Source organism: Chelonoidis abingdonii, chromosome 2 (genome assembly GCF_003597395.2).
Source record: "Chelonoidis abingdonii isolate Lonesome George chromosome 2, CheloAbing_2.0, whole genome shotgun sequence".
NCBI classification, from domain to species: domain Eukaryota; kingdom Metazoa; phylum Chordata; order Testudines; family Testudinidae; genus Chelonoidis; species Chelonoidis abingdonii.
Window position 1 is genome coordinate 84953576 of NC_133770.1, and position 25250 is coordinate 84978825.

General features: G+C 43.1%; 1 protein-coding gene and 1 long non-coding RNA gene across 7 annotated transcripts in view; one reads left to right on the top strand and one right to left on the bottom strand.

The window, feature by feature from the left end:
• The window catches only part of LOC142046333 (uncharacterized), a 277336-nt gene that overhangs the window by 196725 nt on the left and 55361 nt on the right, over window positions 1-25250 (bottom strand). The window lies entirely within an intron of this gene.
• Window positions 1-25250, top strand: part of FYCO1 (FYVE and coiled-coil domain autophagy adaptor 1) — a 161004-nt gene that overhangs the window by 22520 nt on the left and 113234 nt on the right. For 5 of the 6 annotated variants that reach the window (XM_032803204.2, XM_075062509.1, XM_075062510.1 and 2 more), the window contains exons 2-8: window positions 2802-2986; window positions 10591-10697; window positions 14058-14183; window positions 17503-17609; window positions 19434-19577; window positions 20222-20315; window positions 21673-24303. In XM_032803204.2, coding sequence (XP_032659095.1) covers window positions 2929-2986; window positions 10591-10697; window positions 14058-14183; window positions 17503-17609; window positions 19434-19577; window positions 20222-20315; window positions 21673-24303 — 3267 coding nt within the window. In that variant the 5' untranslated portion in view covers window positions 2802-2928. Of the gene's footprint in view, window positions 1-2801; window positions 2987-10590; window positions 10698-14057; window positions 14184-17502; window positions 17610-19433; window positions 19578-20221; window positions 20316-21672; window positions 24304-25250 lie in introns of those variants that run through there. The other variant, XM_075062512.1, reaches the window with a different exon arrangement.

Genomic DNA, 25250 nt, shown 5'->3' on the forward strand with positions numbered 1-25250 from the left:
CATGCAGGCACCCAGATTTCTGGACGCTAAGGTCCAGATTTGGGAAAGATACTTATGATACCCCTGCATAGGGGCGGAAGAGGGTACCAGGGTCACCACCTGTCCAGGTTTTCCCAAGATCATCCCTTTTTATGCGGTGGCTGTCCTGGGAAATCGGTAAGGATGCTCAGTGTCAAGGCTAGAGGTAGCCTCCCAATTCAATGGGTGCCCTAAACTCAGGGCCGGCACTTGCATTTAGGCGGCTTAGGCAATCGCCTAGGGCGCCAGCATTATTAGGGGGCGGCATTTTGCCAGAGGGGGCGGCAGGCGGCTCCGGTGGAGCTGCCGCAGTGGTGCCTGCGGAGGTCCACTGGTCCGCGGCTTCGGTGGAGCTGCCGCAGTCATGCCTGCGGACGGTCGGCTGCTTGCGCAGCTGCGATGGACCTCCCGCAGGTACGACTGCGGCAGCTCCACTGGAGCCGCGGGAGCAGCTGACCATCCGCAGGCAGGACTATAGAGCTGGGGGACCAGCGCGCAGGGCGGCGAAATGGCCGTGCACCTAGGGCGCTCAAACCCCTAGTGCCGGTCCTGCCTAAACTACCCTGCTGAGGGGGCACACTGACCACCCACAACAGCACCTTCTGCCCCAGCACCACAACTGTAAAGTGACCTGAAGAAGTGGGGAGGGCCCTGTGTTTGTTGTATGATATGGGATAACTTCTCTAATGCAGGATGCTTTATCATCTTGTTGACCATAACCAAACTCAACCAGTGACAAAAAAAACATGGAGATGTTATTGTATGCAACCCCTAGCCAGAACTAGGGTAGGAATCATTATGTCATGAGGCTAAAGATAAGAGTATCAGAAGAAAATGGAGGAGTTGGTTCTGATCCATCTTGCATTGACTTTTGCTGGTGTAACTCCAGTGAATTCAATGGAGTTACTCCTGGTTATCGCCAGTGTGACATCAGAATTAGACCCAGTGTTCCAGAATCTCAACGGGTATCAATCGGTATAGCTCCATCAGTGCAACTGTTCCAATTCACAGCCGCTGAAGAGCTGGCTCCGTTTTTTGAGTGTTGGCATTGCATCCAGCATGTTGCCTTGAGAACAAAGGCTGCTTTTAAATTGCAAAGGTATATTATTATTATTGAATTTTTATATAGGAGCATGTGCATGCTGGGGACTTCACAGGAGCAAGTGTGCTCCGTAGGACAGGGAGATCTACCCCAGCTTAATAACACGACCAACAGACATCAAAGCGTGGCAGTGGACATTAACTAAATTTGGATATTAGGAGTAGGGCACTTGAGAGAACAATTTTAGCCTTTTATTTATTTGTCTGTCAGTCTCTTTGCTAAGATTTATTTTAAATACCTTTACCTTGTGTCAAAAAGGCCAAGGACTTGGTTGTGACAGGTACACAGCCAAGCAGCACATGGGCACATAAGATTTAAAGTGGCACCTTTATGACTTATCTAGGGTGACCAGATGAGATGATGAAAATATCGGGACACATTGGGGGGGGGAGGGGTCTGCCGGCAGAGTTAAAAAAAAACAAAAACAAACACCGTGCTTCCGGTGAAGCGAAATACCAGGCCAAATTGCGTCCCGACGCGGGACAAACACCCAAATATCGGGACTTCTGGTCACCCTAGACTTATCTGGTCTCTCCCAAAAACCCATTGGAGTGTGTCTACATAGTTATATACAGAATGGGAAAGATGTATGCAGCTATTTAATCTTCTCACACTAGTGCTTAAAAAGACTGTGATCATCGCAGTTACATAAAATAACCCAACAGTTATATATGCATTAAAACATGTACAAGTGGGGCCAGATTTTCAACAGACTCAACATTTTGGGTGTTGAGCTCTTTTCAAAATCTGACCAGAAGTGTCACAACAGGAGCTGCTGGATGCGCACAGCTTTTGAAAATCTGCCCCTTATTAGGTGTCTCAGTGGGAGCTGAGCTCTTTTGAAAATTTACCCCCAATTGTGAGCACCGAGCACTTGAAAATTTGACTCTGAATGTTTATCCATCTTTGTAAAATATTTTGAAATCCGTGGATGAGAAGTGCTACTCAAAGGTTGTCAATTATTATTATTTATTATGAATTAACTTGCCATTGTGACTGAAGCAGAAAACTGAATAGAAACCCCTCAAAAGGCCCTAACTATAGTGTACTAGCCAGGGATGCTGTAACATACCTTAAAATAATGTGGTACTGGAAACTGAGTAGTAAGAAGAGGGAGGGAGACCAGGCTGTTTTGAAAATAATCTGGAGGTTTATGACTCAAGTAAAACAGTTAATTGACCATATCAGAATGGGAATATCCGCCGATCCCAGAGGACACAATCAGACCATGCTCATTCTAGGACACTAAGGTTCATTCTTGGTGCTCTGGCTAGTAAGGTTGCTGCTTTCTGGAGTGAAGGAAATGTGCTTGTAACAATGTTCTATGTCCCATATAGAAAAGGTACGGCATAGAGATCCTGTAGGGACTCTTTTATGTTGTCAGAACTTCAGTCAGGATCAAAGGATCAGTTATATAGAATCCTAGCTTGGACTGGACAGTAAAACTAGCTTGTGTCATAGCTCCAATGAGGGAATGAAAATTTGTCAAAATTTGAAAAGGGGAGACAGGGAAGCTTAAATTAAAAAGAAAATAGTAGTACAGGGTTACTAGGAAAAAAACTCACTATGGAAACGTGATTAAATGTGATTTAAAAATCCAAAGCACCACAGTTAAGTTAGTGTGCCTGTGTGCATGTGCTGTTTGTACCAGATTATATATAAATAGATTTTCTTCTTTCAGAATTGCAGATGCCACAAAGGAAACTAATCTCCACTAACTGAATGGTCGTCAAGGGTGTGAACTCTGCTCTTTTTTTGTAGCTGTGTGAAAAGTTTAACAGCCTGGACTTGCAACTCCTTTGATTTTCATGATGGCAGCAACTAGTGGAGAAAGCCAGCTACAGAGGATTATCAGAGATTTGCAAGGTATGGTGCCTGTTGCAGATTAATTCTGTAGGCTGGGCTGCATTCCTCATGTTTTAATTGAAGGTGGGGAGTGTTTATCTGAGATTTGTGTATAGCACTGTAACAGAAAATTGTACCATTCTGTATAGATGTGACTCTGATTTCAAATGTTACATAAAGTTTACTAAGCCTTTTTGTAGGATCTTAAATTATGTCTGTTTTACAACAAAGAAAAAATTCTCTCTGGTTAGGATCTACTCTTTCTATAAACAGTGTGTTGGATTCTTCTCTTACTCACAAGTCAGGAGAAACGCCACTGAAGTCAACAGAACTAAACAGTTGTAAATAAGCACAGTGTGAGAGTGGGGAGGATCAGCTCTGATTTCTTTTTCCCTTTTTTTTTTAATGCACACAACGGATCATTCATTGTTCACTAAGACAAATACCTTGTTCACAATACCGTGCTGCAAACAGTGATGATAGGCCTTCATGGGAGGGGAAGAACGGGAAGGAGGATGAATGAGGATTTTTCCTCAGTAATCAAATATGGGCATGAGGAAGAAGATCCAGGAAGGATGGTCGTATAGTTAAGGCACAGATTAGTTAGGAGACTGTTGTTCTTTTTCCAGTTTTGCCACAGATTTCCTGTGTAGCCTTGAGGAAGGAACGTAGGCCAAAATGTTCAAAACTGATCAATGGTTTTGGATGACCACCTCTAGGCCTATTTTTCATAAGTACAAAGGACCCACAACAAGCCCAAGTTTGGCTTTCAAAAGCTGAAGCACGTTAAATCAGTGGCCAGTATTCCCGTGCCTCAGTTTCCTCATCTGAAAAATGAGGACGGTCGCGTAGCTCGCAGATGTTGTCAAGTCTTAATTCATTAATGTTCATCTAGCACAGGAGTTCTCAAACTTCATTGCACCACGACTCCCTTTTGACAACAAAAATTATTACATAACCCCGGAAGAGGGGACCGAAGCCTGAGCCCACCTGAGCCCCGCTCCCCCGGGCTGGGAGAGGCCAAAATTCAAGCCCTGCTGCCTTGGTAGGGAGAGCCAAAGCCAAAGCCTTAGCACCATCGCCCTGGATGGGAAGGCCACAGCCATAGCCCAAGGCCTTCTGCCCCCGGAGGGGGTTCTGTAACCTGTGCCCCGCTACCCAGAGCTGATGCCATTGAGCTTTGGCCCCGGGCTCCAGCAAATCTAATACCAGCCTTGGCAACTCCATTAAAATGAGGTCACAACCCACTTTGGGGTTCTGACCCACAGTTTGCGAACCCCAGATCTAGCAGATTGGCTCCTAAAACAGAAAGTGCGATATAAGGGCAAAGAACTGTATTGCTTTTTCTCTGTATGTGACTGTTCAAATGGTCAACAGGTGCAACGGAGATGAAATTTAATCTTTGTTTTATTTATATGATTAAAATGAGAATCTTCAATCACTGTTGTTTTTGACCACTCAAGGGGAATAGAACATGATATATTAGAGCGGTGCCTTACACCTGTCATTGCTTCCTTCTCCAAATAACCCTTTTTCCCTCCACCTTTCTTTTTCAGTTTAAAAATATAAATTGGTGAGGGGGGAAAGGCAACATCTTTTTATGGATTTAATAAACTACAGGAGGAGATTTAGGTAGGGAAGATGGCATTGCACAAACTGGAGATTAGAGTTCTTGAAATGTATTGGAGACAACTTTTTAATCCAGAAAGTGAAGGAAGTAACCCGGGGAACAGCCATTTTAAATTGATTCTGACCTACTGGGAGGAATTGGTAGCGAATCTGAAGGTGAAAGCAATTTGGGTGAAAGTGATCATAAAATGATTGATTTCATGACTTTTAGGAAAAGAAGGCGTGAGAACAGCAGAATAAGGACAATGGAGTTCAAAAAAGCAGACTTTAACAAACGGAGAGAACTAATAGGTAGGGTCCTATGGGAAGAAAATCTAAGGGAAAAAGAAGTTCAAATGAGCTTGTAATTTCTCAAGGAGACAATATTCAAGGCACAACTGGAAACTATCCTGATGTGAAGGAAAGATAGGAAGAATGGTAAGAGGCCAATATAGCTCCATCAGGAGGTCTTTAATGACCTGAAAATCAAAATGGAATCCTACAAAAAATGGAAACATGAACCAGTTGCTGAGGAGGAGTACAAAAGAGCAGCGCTCATGTAGGAACAAAATCAGAAAGGCTAAGGCGCAAAACGATTTACCCCTAACAAGGAACAGAAAAGGCAATAAGATGAGGTTCTATAAATACATTAGGAGCAAGAGAAAGACAAAAGCAAGTTTAGATCCTCTACTTAGTATGGAAGGAGGGCCACTAACTGATGACATCAAGAAAGCTGAAGTATTTAAGGCCTATTTTCCTTCAGCCTTCACTAGAAAGGTTAATGATGACCAGATACTAAATACATTTAATATTAACAAGGGGGAAGGAATGCAAGCCAAAATATAGGAAGAACAGATTAAAGAATGAATATATTTAACTTATTTAAACAAGTTGGCAGGGCCTGATGACATTCATCCTAGGGTACTTAATTAACTAGCTGAAGCAATGTTGGAACTGTTAACCATTATCTTCAAGAATTCCTGGAGGACTAGTAAAGTTCCCAGAAGACTGGAGAATGGCAGCCGCAGTATCGTTCATTAAACAGGGAAACAGAGGACCCGGGGAATTATAGACCAGTCAGTGTAACTTCAATACCTTGGAAAAATACTGGAACAAATTATTAAACAATCAGTTTGTAAGCATTTGAAGGAGAATAGGGTTATAAGGAGTAGCCAACATTCCAAATCAACCTAATTTCCTTCTTGGACAGGGTTACTGGCCTAGTGGATAGGGAGGAAGCAGTAGATGTCATATATCTTGATTTTGGCAAGGCTTTTGACACAATCTCACATGTCATTCTCATAAACAAACTAGGGAAATGTGGTCTGAAGGAAATTACTGTATGGTGGGTGCACAACTGGTTAAAAGACCTTACTCAAAGAGTAGTTAGCAATGGTTCACTGTCAAACTGGGAGGGTGTATCTAGTGGGGTCCTGCAGGGGTCAGTCCTGGGTCCAGTAGTAGTCAATATTTTCATTAATGACTTGGTTAATGGAACGAAGGGTATGCTGATAAAATCTGCAGATGAGCACCAAATCTTGAGGGACTGCAAGCACTTTGGAGGACATGGTCAGTATTCAAAACGACCTTGACAAGTTTTAGTCTGAATTCAACATGATGAAATTCAGTGAAGATAAATAAAAGTACTTCACTTAAGAAGGAAAAATCAAATGTACAACTACAAAATGAGGAATACCTGGTTGGATGGTAGTTCTGCTGAAAGGTTATAGGGGATTACAAACTGAATAAAGAGGTCTAGATTTATTTGGTCTTGCCTCAGTGCAGAGGGTTGGACTTGATGACTTAGACTCATAGACTCATAGGTCAGAAGGGACCAATATGATCATCTAGTCTGACCTCCTGCACAAGGCAGGCCACAAAACCCTACCCATACACATTTATAACAACCCCTAACCCATGACTGAGTTATTGAAATCCTCAAAATTGAGATTTGAAGACCTCAAGCTGCAGGGAATCCACCAGCAAGCGACCCATGCCCCACGCTGCAGAGGAAGGCGAAAAACCTCCAGGGCCTCTGCCAATCCGCCCTGGAGGAAAATTCCTTCCCGACCCCAAATATGGCGATCAGCTAAACCCTGAGCATGTGGGCAAGACTCACCAGCCAGCACCCAAGAAAGAATTCTCTGCAGTAACTCAGTTCCCATCCCATCCAACATCCCCTCACAGACCATTGAGCAGACTTATCTGCCGATAATCCAAAATCAATTGCCCAAATTAAACTATCCCATCATAACATCCCCTCCATATACTTATCAAGCTTAGTCTTAAAGCCAGATAAGTCTTTTGCCCCCACTACTTCCCTCGGAAGGCTGTTCCAGAACTTCACTCCCCTAATGGTTAGAAACCTTCGTCTAATTTCAAGTCTAAACTTCCTAATATCCAGTTTGTACCCATTCGTCCTCGTGCCTACATTAGTACTAAACTTAAATAATTCCTCTCCCTCCCTAACGTTAATCCCCCTGATATATTTATATAGAGCAAGCATATCCCCCCGGAGCCTTCTTTTGGCCAGGCTAAACAAGCCAAGCTCTTTGAGTCTCCTTTCATAAGGCAGATTTTCCATTCCTCGGATCATCCTAGTAGCCCGTCTCTGAACCTGTTCCAGTTTGAATTCATCCTTCTTAAACATGGGACACCAGAACTGCACACAATATTCCAGGTGGGGTCTCACCAGCGCCTTATATAACGGTACTAACACCTCCTTATCCTTGCTGGAAATACCTCGCCTGATGCACCCTAAAACCGCATTTGCTTTTTTAACGGCCATATCGCATTGGCGGCTCATAGACATCCTGCTATCAACCAATACCCCAAGGTCCTTCTCCTCCTCTGTTGCTTCCAACTGATGCGTCCCCAATGTATATCTAAAATTCTTATTATTAATCCCTAAGTGCATGACCTTGCACTTTTCACTATTATATTTCATCCTATTACTATTACTCCAGTTTACAAGGTGGTCCAGATCTTCCTGTATAGTATCCCGGTCCTTCTCCGTGTTAGCAATACCCCCCAGCTTTGTGTCATCCGCAAACTTTATTAGCACATTCCCGCTCTTTGTGCCAAGGTCAGTAATAAAAAGGTTAAATAAGATTGGTCCCAAAACCGATCCTTGAGGGACTCCACTAGTAACCTCCTTCCAGCCTGACAGTTCACCCTTCAGTACGACCCGCTGGAGTCTCCCCTTTAACCAGTTCCTTATCCACCTTACAACTTTCATATTCATCCCCATCTTTTCCAATTTAACTAACAGTTCCCCATGCGGAACCGTGTCAAACGCCTTACTGAAATCGAGGTAAATTAGATCTACCGCATTTCCTTTGTCTAAGTAATCCGTCACCTTCTCAAAGAAGGAGATCAGGTTGGTTTGGCACGATCTACCTTTAGTAAATCCATGTTGCAACTCATCCCAATTACCATTGACCTCAATGTCCTTAACTACTTTCTCCCTTAAAATTTTTTCCAAGACCTTACACACGACAGACATCAAGCTAACAGGCCTATAATTACCCGGATCACTCTTATTCCCTTTCTTAAAAATAGGAACTACGTTAGCAATTCTCCAGTCGTACGGTACAACCCCCGAGTTTACCGATTGCTTAAAAATTCTCGCTAACGGGCTCGCAATTTCACGCGCCAGTTCCTTTAATATCCTCGGGTGGAGATTGTCCGGTCCCTCCGATTTTGTCCCATTAAGCTGTTCAAGTTTGGCCTCTACCTCAGATGCGGTAATATCCACCTCCATATCCACATTCCCGTTTGTCATCCCTCCATCATCCCTAAACTCCTCACTAGTCTTATTAAAGACCGAGGCAAAGTACTTATTTAGATATTGGGCCATGCCTAGGTTATCCTTAACCTCCGTTCCATCCTCAGTGTATAGCGGCCCCACTTCTTCTTTCTTTGTTTTCTTCTTATTTATGTGGCTGTAGAACCTTTTACTATTGGTTTTGATTCCCTTTGCAAGGTCCAGTTCTACGCGGCTTTTAGCCTTCCTCACTTTATCCCTACATGTTCTGACCTCACTAAGGTAGCTTCCCTTGCTAATCCCGCCTTTCTTCCACTCCCTGTAAGCTTTCTGCTTTTTCCTAATCCCCTCTCTGAGTTGCTTGCTCATCCAGCTTGGCCTACAACTCCTGCCCATGGTTTTTTTCCCCTTTCTTGGGATGCAGGCTTCCGACAGTTTCCGCAGCTGCGACTTAAAGTAATTCCAGGCCTCCTCCGCATTTAAATCCACAAGTTCCTCCGTCCAATCCACTTCCCTAACTAATTTCCTTAACTCTTTAAAATTAGCCCTCGAGAAGTCGAAAACCCTAATCCCAGATCTACGTTTGTTTATCCTTCCATCTAATTTGAATTGAATCAGCTCATGATCACTCGAACCAAGGTTGTCCCCTACCACCATTTCTTCTACGAGGTCCTCACTGCTCACCAAAACCAAATCTAAAATGGCATCCCCTCTCGTAGGTACTTCAACTACTTGATGAAGAAATCCATCCGCTATCACATCCAGAAAAATCTGACCCCTATTATTCTTGCAAGCACTCGTCCTCCAGTCTATATCCGGGAAGTTGAAGTCTCCCATAATCACACATTTCCCCTTTGTGTTTACTTCATTAAAGACATTAAAGAGGTCTCTATCCATATCCAAATCAGATCCCGGCGGTCTGTAGCACACCCCAAGCACTATCTCAGGGGAAGCTCTAGTAGCTTTTTTACCCAGCGTGATTTTTACCCAGACAGACTCCGTCTTATCCATTCCATCACTTCTTATTTCATTACAGTTCACCTCATCATTGATGTACAAGGCTACTCCACCACCTTTGCCTTTCTTCCTGTCTTTTCTAAACAGCACATAGCCTTCAATACCCGTACTCCAGTCATTAGTACTATTCCACCAGGTTTCCGTTATCCCTATAATATCCAGTTTCACTTCCTGCACCAGTAGCTCCAGTTCCTCCATCTTGTTCCCTAGGCTCCTCGCATTAGTGTACAGACTTCTTGGGGTCCCTTCCAGCCCTACATTTCTATGATTCTATGATTAAGACCTTTCCACATGATAAAAGTGTGAGGGATTTTTAATGACCACAAATGGTCCAGACTTTTGGTTCATGCCTCATGAAAGAAAAGGCAAAGCCATGAGCTGGGACTCTGACTCTCTCTGACACAGTATAGAGACTCCACTTGAGTTCCAATAAGAAGGACTTTTGTTCCCTCCTTAGATTTCACGGAGTAATGAATAAAGCTGGGCAAAAAACTTTTCAGTGAATAGTAAATTTACCAAAAAATGATTTTTTTCTGGGCACTGAAACTATTCACAAACTATGAATTTGGCTGGAGACTGAAAGCCCAATTAGGCACTGAGGGGAATACAGAAACCTGTAAAATCAGCCATTTATGGTGCTACTCAGAAGGTTAGCCCTTTGAGATGGCAGAGTCCACTTGGAGACAACAGAGTTCCATATTTAATTATTACAAGATTAGTCTATTTTCATTTGTATATTGTAGCCAGTGCACTCTGAAACTTCCAGGAGGTAAATATGCTGAAGGAAGGAGATCCCTGCTCGGGGATGTGAGAAGCCTGGGTGGCTGCCCCGTGCTCCTGGCAGAGAGCAGGGAGGTGAGAAACGCAGCTGGTGATCCCTTGCTCCTGGCGGGGAGGTGAGAAGCCTAGGGGAGCAGGTGCGCTCCCAGTGGGGAGCTGTGCAGAGCTAAGAGCTTTCAGTCCCCCACAATGCCCCTCTTCAGTTGGTGAGGATACACACCACCAATCAAAGGAGGGTAGTGTGGACATCAGCCACCGCAGGCTGTAAGTGACCGAACATAGGTTGACTTCAGTTTGTAGTGTAAGACATCCCCTAAAACACTCTGACTGAAAAAGTGAATGCACACACACAGTGTAAAGAGAGAGAGCCCATTTATTTATTTCAAAATGTTTGTGCATTCAACCCCAAACATCATCTATCTTTACTCACTTATTCTGGTGTCTTGTTTTAAAGATGCTGTGACAGAGCTAATTAAAGAATTTAAAGAAGGAGGGGAACCAATCACTGATGACAGCATCAACTTGCAAAAGTTTTCCTACAAGCTTGAGTACCTTTTACAGGTAAGTGACACAATCACATGTAGGGCCCTAGGAAATTCATGGTCCATTTTGGTTAATTTCACCATCACAGGATTTTAAAAATCATACATTTAAATTTCAGATATTTAAATCTGATTTCCCGATGTTGTAACAGTAGGGGTCCTGACCCAAAATGTGTTTTGGGGGGTCACTAGATTATTGTAGGGGGGTTGTGGTATTGCCACCCTTACTTCTGTGCTGCTGCTGGTGGTAGTGCTGCCTTCAGAGCTGGTTGGCTGCAGAGCGTCAACTGCTGGCCGGAAGCCCAGATCTGAAGGTAGCGCCGCTGCCAGCAGGAGTGGAGCAGAAGTAAGGATGGCATGGTATGGTATTGCCACCCTTATTTCTGCACTGCTGCTGGCGAGGTGCTACCTTCAGAGCTGGGTGCCCAGCTAGCAGCCACTGCTCTCTGGCCACCCAGCTCTAAAGGCAGCGCAGAAGTAATGGTGGCAATACTGCAACCCCCCTATAATAACCTTGCAGACCCCCCTTCTTGTGGTCCTCTTTTGAGTCAGGACCTCCAGTTTGAGAAATGTTGGTATTCCCTGTGAAATCTGTATAGTACAGGGTAAAAGTACACAAAAGACCAGATTTCCCAGTCTGTGATGTGTTTTTCATGGCCATGAATTTAATAGAGTGCTAATCATATAGGAGAACTGGATTTTCCTTCATCTGTATTGTTCTTTTATATTTAAGGTTCAATATTGAATCTAGCTATTAATAAAAAAAATCAGAATGTATTAGAACTAAGTACAATACAGACCTCTTTCCTTTTAGTTATTGGGCTCCCGTGTGTCAATACTTATTCCACCTATTACAATAGAAAGTAAATATGCATATATGAAAAAGCTTTTGAGAACACAAGAAATTTTGCGTTATATGGGGAGCTTTTATAACTTGACTTTGAAACATGCCATTTTACATTATCACAGAAACTCTTTGGTAATAGGAATGATGACATGTTTTAAGGGGAAAAAAATATTTCATAAATATAATTACCTGTATAAAATATAGGATTTTGCCAGCAAAAACATGACTTTGCTATGAAAAATAGTTTTATAACATCAAAAATATAATACAGAGAGTAAGATTTTTTAATGGAAATGTCTGGTTTTTTTAATCCTTGATCAAAAACCAAGTAAAAAGGAAAAGCTACTTTGCTGTGAATGCCTTCAGTCTAGTTAGAGAGACAAGATGGGTGAGGTAATATCTCTTAGGGTACGCCCAGACTACCCGCCCTATCGGCAGGTAGCGATCGATTTTTCGGGGATCAATATATTGCGTCTCATCTAGACATGATATATCATAGAATCATAGAATATTAGGGTTGAAAAGGACCTCAGGAGGTCATCTAGTCCAACCCCCCCGCTCAAAGCAGGACCAATCCCCAGATTTTTACCCCAGTTCCCCAAATGGCCCCCTCAAGGATTGAACTCACAGCCCTGGGTTTAGCAGGCTAATGCTCAAACCACTGAACTATCCCTCCCCCCGAACATGCTCCCGTCGACTCTGGAACTCCACGGGAGCGAGTGGCGGTAGCGAAGTCGACACAGGGAGCCGCGGACGTCAATCCTGCACCGTGAGGACCCGAGGTAAATCGATCTAAGATTCTTCGACTTCAGCTACGCTATTCATGTAGCTGAAGTTGCGTATCTTAGATCGATACCCCCCCTAGTGTAGACCAGCCCTTATTGGACCAATTTCTGTTGGTGAGAGAGACATGCTGAAGAGCTCTGTGTGGCTTGAAAGCTTCTCTCAACAACAGAAGCTGGTCCAATAAAAGATATTACCTCACCCACCTCCTGTCTCTAATATCCTGGCATCAACACATAGGGTGACCAGATAGCAAGTGTAAAAAATCAGGTCGGGGGTGGGGGGTAATAGGTGCTTAAATAAGAAAAAGCCCCCACAGTCGGGACTGTCCCTATAAAATCAGGACATCTGATCACCCTATCGACACAGCTGCAAGTATACTCCAGTCTGCTTAGTCATTTTGTGAATCATAGGCTCATAGTTCTCCACCCCATGAGATCTGGATTCATTTCATGATTCTGTAAATGGCTCACTGTGTCTTCGGGAAAGTCACTGAACCAGTCTGTTCCTCAGGCTGGTAAAATGGGGATACCCACTTTTTGTAAAGCATTTTTGTGATCTATGTTGAGTTCATTGTAAGCTGTATGGATTTATGTACCTATTTTTCAGTACCTTATCTTCAGTGTATTGACCTACATTTGTGCAACGTATTAGTATTGGAAATGCTGTAAATCCCAGTGATCAGTTTACGACTTCTGAATAGATTTGAATGGCTATTCTTTAATTAAGCTGATTATTTAAATTAGGGCTGTCAATCGCAGTTAACTTGAGCGATTAACTCAAAACAAATTAACTTGATTAAAAAAATTAATTGCAGTTTTAATTGCACTGTTAAAAATAATAGAATACCAGTAGATATGTATTATACATATTTTTTGATGTTTTTCTACGTTTTCAAATATATTGATTTAAATTATGGCACAGAATACAAAGTGTACAGTGCTAACTTTATATTATTATTTTTATTGCAAATATTTGCACTGTAAAAAAGAAACAAAAAGAATATTTTTCAATTCACTTCATACAAGTACTATATGTAATCTCTTTATCGTGAAAGTGCAATTTACAAACGTAGATTTTTTTTGTTACATAAATGCACTGAAACACAAAACAATGAAAACCTTTAGAGCCTACAAGTCCATGCAGTCCTACTTCTTGTTCAGCCAATTGCTAAGACAAACAAGTTTGTCTATATTTACAGGAGAGAATGCTGCCCACTTCTTATTTACAACGTCACCTAAAAGTGAGAACAGGTATTCGCATGGCATTTTTATAGCTGGCATTGCAAGGTATTTACTTGCCAGATATGCTAATCATTCATATGCCCCTTCATGCTTTGACCACCATTCCAGAGAACTGTAGACTGTATATTCTGTGTTGTAATTGAAATCAGTATATTTGAAAATGTAGAGACTATCCAAAAATATTTAAGTAAATGGTATTCTATTATTGTTTAACAGTGTGATTATAACTGCAATTAATCACGGTTATTTTTGTATCGTGTGATTAATTTTTTTAGTGATTTGAGAGCCGTAATTTAAATTTGTATTTTGAACCATAGAGCAGCATTTAAATCCATCAAATTGTATTGATATAGAATGATGTCTATTCTCTTTGTTGATGTGCACACGCATCTCCTATTAATTAAAAAATTAATAGCTTTGAATGTGAGTATCAATGGGAGAGAAACATAGAATAACTCTGTGTTTCACTGTCTTAAATTTTTCTAAGTGTTTATTCCTTTTGAAGTTTGACCAGAAAGAAAAGACCACCCTGCTGGGGAACAGAAAAGACTACTGGGATTACTTCTGCGACTGCTTGGCTAAAGTCAAAGGAGCTAATGATGGGATCCGCTTTGTTAAGTCTATTTCAGAGGTAAATAAAGCAGACTGCTTAATCATCATGTTTCTGCATGTCCATTGAGAATGCTACAGAACTCAAAAGAAAAGTAGGAGAAGGAATGGGACTCTTTTTCTGTCTTTGCAGAATGTAAAACCAAAAGATAACTGACGCCTATTGTTCATCAAATTTCTTAGGGCTAGATTGCACAATCCTTACGCATGTTGGTGTGCTCTTCCTTGCAGGTGTAGTCCCATTGACCTCAGTCAAGTCCTGAATTATTTTAAATTACATTGTTCAAGAATGGTGTCCCTAGCCTTTGTTTGCCAGAAGCTGGGAATGAGTGACAGGGGATGGATCACTTGATGATTATCTGTTCTTTTCATTCCCTCTGGGGCACCTGGCATTGGCTACTTTCGGAAGACAGGATATTGGGCTAGATGGACCTTTGGTCTGACCCAGTAAGGCCGTTCTTATGTGTTTTCAGTTACACTAGAAAAAGAAAACATTTGATGAATGGTGGGCAAGGTCTCTGTTTAGGGTTAATGCCTACGATTTAACAATGGGGATACAGCAGAAATAAATCAAGGAGGCAGTTCCTGCCCTCATGTGCACAGGTTTCCCGAGGGCAGGATTTTGTTGAATGCAAGAGGAAAAATTAGTAGAGTTTTGCCATTCTTGTCACTTTCCTCTTGATCAATGTGGTTGATTGGGAGTCACTGAGTAGAGAATTTGGTCTTATGTCTATACTCACTTAATGCTAGAACAGTGTGTTGGAGATATAAAATACCATGTGACTCTTGTGGATTAAGATTATTGTTATTGCTCTAGGTGAGCTGACATGAAAGGACTCAAAGTGAAATGGTTTTTATTGGGCTAAGCAAAGTACATGTTAGTATGTAACACAGTAATAAAACCTAAATCCAGTATTAACAGAGTAGCAAACCTTAATCTCTACATCTATGAGTCATTGAGGTAAACACTGCAAGAAGTTTTTAATGTTGATACTTTCTGAGTCATTATAGTAAATTTTAATCACTCGAATAAGGACTTCCCCCGTGGATAAGTGGAGCACTGTTGTTGGCTCTGCTGATTGTTGTCCTGATACCTGGTTTTGATGACTCCTAGGCAATTTTATTCCCAGGCTGCACTTGTTGATGAAGTTTTGATCTATTCTGTCAGAACTTCCTGACAACAGCCTTGACTGCTGTCATCATGCAGCTTCTTCTCTGGATGATCAGAGAACCAGCCATGAGGCTAGCATGGCTACCCCTAGCACAGACAGCCCCTATGTTCCCCATCCCACTTCTTTCTCCTCATCCCCTTCCTTCAGTCTTCCATCTGGTTTCAGGGGAACCCCCTCTCCCCATCTAGCTTTCTGTCTTGGCTTTGGAGTATGAAACATTTCCCCATCCTCTCTTTCTCCAATCTCCTCTTTCAACTCTAAATCCATCTTCTCTTTGGTTCTTTAAATGAAAATTCTAGTGCATTTATATTGTATAGCTAGATGAACACCAGATTCTGATGCATCTTGTTTGGCTGCACATGTTTGGAGGAGCAGAGACACCAGAAACCTTCCACCTCCACTTGTACAGCCAGGCAAGAGCTTCCTCCAAGGAGCTCATTTGATACATTGCTTTTTCCATCTCTGTGGTAGTTGTACTTGAATTTTGGTTTGACAGCAGACACATAACTAGTTATAAATTCTGTCTCCTCTCTATCCACTGGATACCAAAATCTTCCTTGTATGCCTTAAGATTTCTGTCCTTTTTCAAAAACTATGAAAGATGTTGTGATGTTTCTCTCTGGTGTTATCTTGACCAGTGATCTGCTAGGTCACTCCAGTCCTTGACTCCGTGACCCAGCCTTACCCTGCTCTGCTGTGAGAACTCCCACTCCTGGGCTGTTCACGCATAGCCTCTGGCATATAAGATGCTTCCAGCTACTTGCAACTGAATGACACTAGCCAATATCTCTGGTCCCAGACACAACCCTAGGAAGCTCTGTCTTGCAGTGTCCAGTTATGGCCACTGGACACTGCAAGCTTATATGAGTTTGTCGATTTAACAAAGAAATTGTTATGTACCAGGCTTGTTATCCCAAGAGGAGTCTCTGTCACACGTCAAACCAAACACACTGCTTCAGATAGAATAAACAAACAGATTTATTAACTATAAAGATAGATTTTAAGTGATTATAAGTCAAAGCATAACAAGTCAGATTTGGTCAAATGAAATAAAAGCAAAACACATTCTAACTGATCTTAACACTTTCAATGTCCTTACAAACTTAGAGGCTTCTCACCACAGACTGGCTGGTTGCTCTTCAGCCAGGCTCTCCCCTTTGATCAACACTTCAGTCGCTTGGTGTGGTGTCTATAGATGTAGGTTGGAGAGAGAGAGAGAGAGAATGGCTAATGTCTCTCCCTTTTATCATGTCGTTTCTTCCCTCTTGGCTTTGCCCCCACCTTTAGAGTCAGGTGAGCATTACCTCACCGCAGTCCCAAACTGGCCAAAGGAAGGGGGGTGACTCCCTCGAGAGTCTAACAGATTCTTTTGTTGCTGCCTAGGCTGGTGTCCTTTGTTCTTGTGAGGCTGGGCTGGGTTTGTCCCATACATGCCCTGATGAGGTGTGAACTGCCTCTCTGTTCTTGCAGAGTTTTCCCCTGGGCTTATTTTAAGCCATGAGGATACATTTTCAGCCTCATAACTATATACGTGAAATTATAACATACACCGTTACTATAACATTACAGTAACAACCGTGCTCAGTGCATCATGAGCCTTCCGAAGACACCCAGCGTGACAAACTTTGCATTAGATATCACACAATCATTTTATAAAGATGAACATGGGGGTGTGTAGGGTGTTCCCCCAAAATACAGAGTATCACAGTTGTCCTTAAGTTTCAGCATTCAAAAATATGTTTTATGTTCTTTAATTTCATAATAAACGCAGCTTCATGTAGTTGTTATGGTTTGACTGCGTCAGAAAGTTCCTGTTTCACTTTCTATGGAGCCACAGAAATTTGCAGGTGGAATGATTTTTTAAAATCATTTTGTTTACTTACGGTTTATGATTTTTAAAAGACTCAGTCAGCTGTTTCAGGTAACACGTTTATCAGATTGTGTTCTTGAAATGAAACTGCAGAAGTAAGAGGAATGAACTCCGCTATTAAGATATTTGGGGAGGGTGTCCCTCAGGGTCACCCCAATATCATTTCCTGGAGCCCAATTGCTATACATGTTCTTGGCATATGTGCATAGAAATATTAATTGCTGGCTTGTCAATGTGCGATTTATATATGTTTATAATTGGTGCTTAAAGATTATCTTCCTGTGACTTGTTTTTCCCAGCTCAGAACATCTCTTGGTAAAGGAAGAGCATTTATACGTTACTCCTTAGTACACCAAAGACTGGCAGACACTTTGCAACAATGTTTTATGAATACCAAAGTAACAAGGTAAATGCAAAGGTACTGTTGTGATGCATGGAAGATATCTGGAGATGAACAAACAGTGAAACATGGGACTGATTCAGTGCTGTGTGAAATAAATGGAAAACTTCCATGCAGTTGGCTCAGAGGACTGATAATAGGGTATAAAGCAGAGGTGGGCAAACTACAGCCCATGGGCCACAACTGGCCCGTGGGACCGTCCTGCCTGGCCCTTGAGCTCCCTGCCGGGGACGCTAGCCCCAGCCCCTCCTCCACAGTCACGCTGCCGCACGGGCAGTGCTCTGGGCAGCAGGGTTGCGCTCTCCTGCCGAGCAGCATGGCAGCATGTCTGGCTATAGCCAGGTGGTGCAGCAGCCATACTTGCTGCTCTGAGCGGCATGGTAAGGGGGCAGGGAGTAGGGGGGTTGAATAAGGGGCAGGGGTCCCTCAGGGGGCAGTCAGTGGACAGGGAGCAGGAGCTGGTTGGATGGGGCAGCGGTTCTGGGGGCAGTCAGGGGATGAGGGAGGGGTTGGATAAGCGTGGGAGTCCTGGGGGGCCTGTCAGGGGGCGAGGGTGTGGATAGGGGTCAGGGCAGTCAGGTGACTGGGAGCAGGTGGGGTTGGATAAGGGGTGGGATCCTGGGGGCGGTTAGAGGTGGGGGGTCCTGGGAAGGGGCGATCAAGGGACAAGGAGCGGGAGGGTTGGATGGGTCAGGGGTTCCGAGAAGTACAGTCAGGGGGCGGGAAGTGGGAGGGGTTGGATAGGGGGCAGAGGCCAGGCTGTTTGGGGAGGCACAGCCTTCCCTACCTGGCCCTGCATACAGTTTTGCAACACGAATGTGGTCCTTGGGCCAAAAAAGTTTGCCCACACTTGGTATAAAGCCTGTGTAGTCTAGGTCACTGTTTCACACCCATCTTAGGTCAGTAAATATTGACAGTTGTTCAGTGGCCTATATGAAATGAGTTACTGGTCCAAGTCCAGTTCCTCTTAGACCAGGGTCAGTATTGCAAACTGCCATTACAACCGGTCCTAGTCTGCACCTTTTTTAGTACTCTAACTTGGGGCACCCTACAAAGGGGTTTTTGAACCTCGAGTTCATTATAAAGCAGAGTACTTTGTGCCTGGAACATTAAAAACTATATGGTGTTTTGTGCATGGTACTTACACACCTTAAATTTTTCAATCGTTACAAGTGCTGGACATCTGGGTTCAGATATGGCTAAATTCGTATGTGGAAATGAATTTGGAGGTAGCGCACAGAGCCTCAAATGATAACTGTATATCACTAAGTATCACACAGTGTGGTACAATGTAACCTGTTGTCTTTCTGGTCAAGAAAAACCAAAGACTGGAATAGCAAGAATTTAGCAAGTCAGGATGGATATTCATAGAGCTTTCATGGAAAAACTTTCAGTTTTTATCTTCCTTTTCATTGTATCTAATTCTGACTGCTGCTACCAGTCACTTGTTGTCATGGGCATTCAGTTTACTCACATTCAAAACATAAATGTGAGCTTACAGAGTACCATGTGAGTATCCATTATACGGAAAATCCTTCATCTTCTCCAGTTGCCTGCCTGAGCCCAGAGTAAAAATGTTTTGTGCAGGGTTTCTCCACAGGAGGAATCCATAAGCTTCATTAGGTCTTACTGCCACCAGGAGCTCACTCCCAACAAAGAGGTTGTATGTGTGTGGGGGGGATGGGGAGTGGATCTGATTAATGTCTATTGCATTTGCAGTGGATCCTCCTAATTTTTCTGGAAAGTAACAAATAATGTTTCATTTTCTTGAGAAAGTTACAGGCGCTCCTCTTTTATTTATTACTCCTTGTCATTTGATTCTTCTTTTAGTGATTGGTACTATGCAAGAAGTCCATTTCTGAAGTCTAAAATGAGTTCTGACATTGTGGGTCAACTCTATGAGTTGACTGAGGTTCAGTTTGACTTGGCATCAAGAGGGCATGACTTAGATGCTGCTTGGCCAACATTTGCCAGGTAATGTAGTAAAACTTAACTGTTTTCAATACAGTTAGAGCCATAACACACCGTCTGTGACTTGCAAAAACTTCTGCAACTTTTCTGTTTAACATAAAAGGAGGCATAAGCCTTCACCTTGTAACATCTCTGCAGCCAACCTGGACTTCATGGTCATTACTGGGCTGAATGCCAGGGGTCAATCTGATGCTCATTCAAGTCTGAGAGTCCTTCCACTGACTTCAGCGGGCATCAGCTCAGACCCCCTGGGGTCTGCTTACATCTTCACAGTGATGATGAGAAGTTAACTTGGGGCCCTCTTGTCCAAAGGCTGCGTCCTGTACCAGCTGAACTAACCATGAATCTCTTTCATTTGAGCAGGAAGAGAACTCATGACACACACCTGTTTCAGCAGGCCTGCTTCTGCCTGAAAGGGGCTAATCCTCCATGTAGAGGTTGATCCAGATCCACTGAGGTCTGTAGGAGCCTTCCCATTGATTTCAATGAATGTTGGATCAGACCCCATCACGCTAGCCAGTAGGACATTGTCATATCCAGTGATTATAACTAAAAGAATCCATAAAGTGAGAGCAGACAATTATGTGTGTGCGTGCGTTTAGGCATTGTTAAAAGATTTCTTTTTTGTTTTTTCTTGCGGTCTACAGGAGGACATTGTCCTCACATGGCTCTTCAGCATATTTGTGGAAGCCTCCAAGTCGCAGTTCAAGCATAAGTAGTTTAGTGAGCAACTATTTGCAGGTAATTGAATGACAAAGAAGTGCATGCAATGTAGGCCACATTTCCTTAACATCAAAGATCTTTAGGCCTGTGAGCTGTGTAACACCTTGTGACTTTAGTGGGAAACTATAAAAAACCTACAATAAATATAAAGGAGAATTGTCTCATAGCTGTATGATGGGATGGATAGACCACACACTGAAAAGGAAGGTGCCAGAGAGACCCTGTGTACCCACCCATCTGTCCCTGTCAGTCGAGGTGGTTGGAAGGAAGCCTTTAAAAAGGAGGAAACTGCAGGCAGGAGAGATCACCCTGAGCAGGAAATTGCTGGAGTGACTCTTGATACCACAAGGGGAGCTTCCATGCAGGAGATCTACAGCCCCGACCCTTTGGAGAGTGCACCAAACTCCCAGTATAGGCCTGACAAAGTGACCCTGATTCAATAGCCCAGGCAGCAGGTCTCCACGAAAACTGCTGCACTGAAGCAAGAAGGTACTGTTTGCCTTTGTCCCTTTCAGTTGGATCAAGGAAGAAGTTATTCTTGGAGTGCTGAGACATTTAATTTTCCTTTTATGTCCTCCATCAGGAGAGATTTAAGAAGGCCTGCAAAGGATGGGGTCCCCTCTTTGCAAGGAGTAGGAAACTGGGGCCTATGTTTAAGCCAGTGGGTGTGGCCAGAGTCTCCCATCACTTGGGAGAAAAACCTAAGAGGACTCTTTTTACAAGTTGATTAAACCTAACATTTAAGTCGTCTTCAAAAAACAAAACAAAACAAAACAAACAAAAAAACCCCCCAAAGCTTACAAAATCTCATGACTAGAAAGGTTTTCATTAGCATCAATGAAAATAGCCTTCTTTCCTTTAAGCTTTCCTTTCACAGTTTTGTGATTCCAACCACAACAGCACTGTGCTAGCATCCAAGACCCCCCAATGCAGTAAAGTACTTTATATATTAAAGTCAATGGGATGCAAGCGTGTGCTAAAATGCATTGCTGAATCAGGGCCACAATACAAACTGGTGTAACATCACTGGCTAAGATGCATAATATACAAAGAGTAAATAAATAATGAACAGAACTTTATTTTGTTCTGAGATGTCAGACGCTGGAGTGCTGAGCCCTACAGAAATGCTTATAAATGAATAAAAGTAATTCATAATCAAGGGGACTAACAGTAGCATGGATTAGGATTTTTTTTAGTATTGATTTTTATCTTGACAGCATCCCTTAAGTATTCATTTTATTACCACCACCACCAAGTATTAATCAACAAAAGCAGTTAAGCTATCACTGAGTCCTGGAACATTCATAAGCTTTCATGTATAAAAATACACTGTTTCCAATTTAACTTTTCTGTTCTTTCCTTCCCGCCCTCTTAGACACAAGAGTTTCCAGGTAGCCCTGATGCAAATAACTTGCTAAATGCTGAACACTTGGAGGGATTTGAAGAGATGCGTATGGAACTTGACCAGGGAGAGCTGAGGCAGAGGGAGCTGCAGGACCGGATTAATCAGCTACAAAAGGAAAACCAGGAGCTACAGGCAGCTGTCAGCCTTCAGAAAGAACAAGTGCAAGTGGAAAAGGAAAAGAGCAGCAACTTCAATGAGGAGAACTCCAGACTGGCAAAGACGATAGCAGAGTTACAGAAACAGTGTGAGGTTTCCCACTCCACTCAGAGCACTGTTCATGACCTACAAAAATGTGTGCAGGCATTAGAAGTGAACGCAGCCAAGCAGCAAAAGGAATACCACACAAGGCTTGAGCAAATGGAGTCGAGTAAGAAGGACTATGCCTTAGAACTGCAGCTCTTGAATCAGGAGCTGGAAACCACCAGGGCTTCAGTCAGCATGAAGGATGTCTGCATCAGTGAGCTCCAGACCAAGCTAAGTTCAACAGAGCAGAAGAATCTAGAGCTCATTGCAAAAGTCGATGCTGTCTTGGATGAAAAAGGACAACAAACCTCTACCCAGTATGAGACTACCCTAAAGATCCAAGAATTGCTGGACAAACTTCACCAGGCAGAAAAGGAAAAGGCTGACATCCAGAAACTAAATAACGAACTTCTGTCTCAGGTAAAGACAGCGAGAGAGGAACTGCAGCTGAAAGAGGGGGCACAGAAAGAACTGGAATCCAGATTTAGTTGCCTCATCACGGACTCTAAAAAAGAGAGTGAAAAACTGCTCATGAGCCTGGAAATGATGGCAAAAGAAATGGATACAGTGCAGGAGGCGCTGACTGTGAAAGGAAAGGAGGTGGCTGAACTCCAGATCCAGCTGAAGGGCTCTCTGGCTCGTGTGGGGTCGCTGGAAAAAAATCTTGAAGAGACCAGACAAGCAAAAGAGAACCTTCAGAAAGAGTGCAGCTGCAGGGAAGGTGCAATGAAGCAGGAAGCCAGAACCTTGGCAGAGCAACTTGAGCTGCAGGAGGATCATTTATCAAAGCTGAGTCAGAAGGTGCACAACCTAGAGGAGCAAAACCAAAAACTCCTCTCAAGCAATGATCATCTCCTCCAGAAGGTAAAGGACATGGAGGAGCTCACAGGACAACAAAGATTGGCACTGAACGAAATTGGTGAAGAAAGCAAGAAACTGAAATCTGAGAATGCAAATCTGCACCAAACCAAGGAGAAGATGAAAGAGAAGCAGAAAAACCTGGAGGCATCTAAAGCCTCTTTGGAAGCTGAATTGGCCAGGCTGAGGGCATCGGAGAAACAGCTCCAGAGTCAGATTGATGATGCCATGGTGTCGGTGGATGAAAAAGAGAAAAAGCTCCGGGAGCAGAACAAACAGTTGCATGAAGACTTGCAGAATGTCAGAAGGCAAAATCAGATCCTGGAAGAGAGGCTACAGTCTCTGCATTCTGAATACCAAGAACTGAGGCAAAGAGAAGATACCATCAAGGAGTCTTTAGCTGAATTGAAAACAGAGCACAAGAGTGCCAAACAGCATGGTTTACAGGTGGAAAAGATTCTGTTTTCCTTGAAAGAGTGTGAAGAATCTCTTAGGTCACAGGTTACAGAGAAAGATGTGACACTGCAAGGCATAGAGAGCCAATGCAAGCAGTTACAGGCAGAGATTGAGATGTACCGAAAAAAAGCAGAGTCCCTTGAGGTGGAAAAGCTAAGAATGGAAAAAACATGCCTTCATCAAATAAAATTAATTGAATCTCTTACTGGAGAGAAGGATTCAGTGGAGAAGGCCCAACTGGAGCAGGCAGCATGTCAGGAGAAAAAGGCACAAGAGTTGTCTTCCAGGCTAGCTGTGTCTGAAAAGCAGCTGCACATCAACCAGAGTGAAGTGTCCAGGTTGCAGGCAGAAGTGATTGACCTTCGAGCCAAGCTTCAAGAGACAGCTGATGAGAGAGAGAGGATGCAAGGCAAGCTGGATGTTACGGAGGCAGTTCTGGGGGAACAAAAGACACTGGTCCAGCAGCTGAAAGAGCAGAGTGAATCACTCAACAGAAACCATGTGCAAGAGCTGGTGCAGTGTAAAGAAAGAGAGGAAACTCTGAAAAAAGAGCGGGAACAGGAAGCCCTTCAAAAGGCTGAGCTGGAGAAGAATGTGCTGAGTCTCAGGGAAGAGCTATCCAAGGTTAAACAGTATTTGGAGACCGTTAAAATGGAAAATGTAGAAACCAATGACTTGCTCCACAGAACCAACACTGACATGGCTGAACTTGGTATTCAGATCTGTACCTTGACCTCTGAGAAGGGGGATGCAGAAGAGAAACTGGCCCGGGTCACTGAGAAGCTCAGGGAATTGGGTGAGCAAGCAGCAAAGGAGCAGGAGAGGCTGCAACTTGACATCTCCATGCTCAGGCAGGAGAACCAAGGCCTGACAGAGAAACTAAAGGAGTATCAAGCACACGTTGTAGCTGTTTCCAGCCTGCAAACACAGCTGGAGGTGGCAGAGAAACAGGCCCAAAGCTTCCAAGAGACCAGCAAAGAAGAGCTATCTGCAATAAAATTTCAAATGAGCACAGAGATTATAAATTATCAGACAAAATTCAAGGTAAATTAATATAATACTCTACATGCTATTCTGCATTCTATATGCTTGACAGTGTTCACTGACGTGGTAAGGAGAAGTAATTCCCTCCTCTGCAGGAATTACAGAGTGAAATGGCCTGTGTTATGGAGGTTGGATAATTGCAACAGTCCCTTTTGGCTTTAATCTATGCACATATGAATTTAGGGGGAATTAGTCCCTAACACCCCCTGAGCCTTGCTCTGCAATATGCTAAGCAACTTTGATTCTCCTTGATGTTTAACACTGAACCAGTTACATTCTCTTTACTACACTGGGTCAGCAGAACAAGGCTATGGATGTGTGAACCTCCTTTCTTTGCAGAATATTGAAAAGGTGGTTTTCAGACCCAATGGTTGCTCAACTTTCATGAATATTACTCATCAAAACACTATGAATATTTCAGCTTATGATTTGCCGTTATTTAAAAGTACCTGTAATACAATGGGCCCAATACTGCAAGATGCTGCATACCTCCTGCACCGAGCTAAGTGCCCTCAGTTCCCATCAATTCCCTGATAACAGTAACACCCATACTGGTACTCTCCCAAAAATCCAGTTACAACCCAACATCTGCCCACTCATGAAACCAGAATAAGATGCTCACAGGAACCCTTTCTTCTCTATCCTTGTGTCCAATGATCAGCAGTGAAATAGTTAATATTTGTAATATTTACATTATCTTTAGGCTTTAGTGTCAACATCTGTTGATATGAATAAGGCCAACTCACCCCTCTGTTAGAGGCACTGTTTCAGGCAGTCTGCAGACTCTGACATATAGCACAGCACAGGTTACACTAAGTTCACACCTGGAAGCTTATCTATTTGAACATAAGGGCTAGAGGCCCATGGTGGGATTTTCAGAAGTCTGAGTGTGGGCCTGGCTCCGCTGCTATTGCAATCAATGTTGATTTCAGTGAGATCAAAGTTAG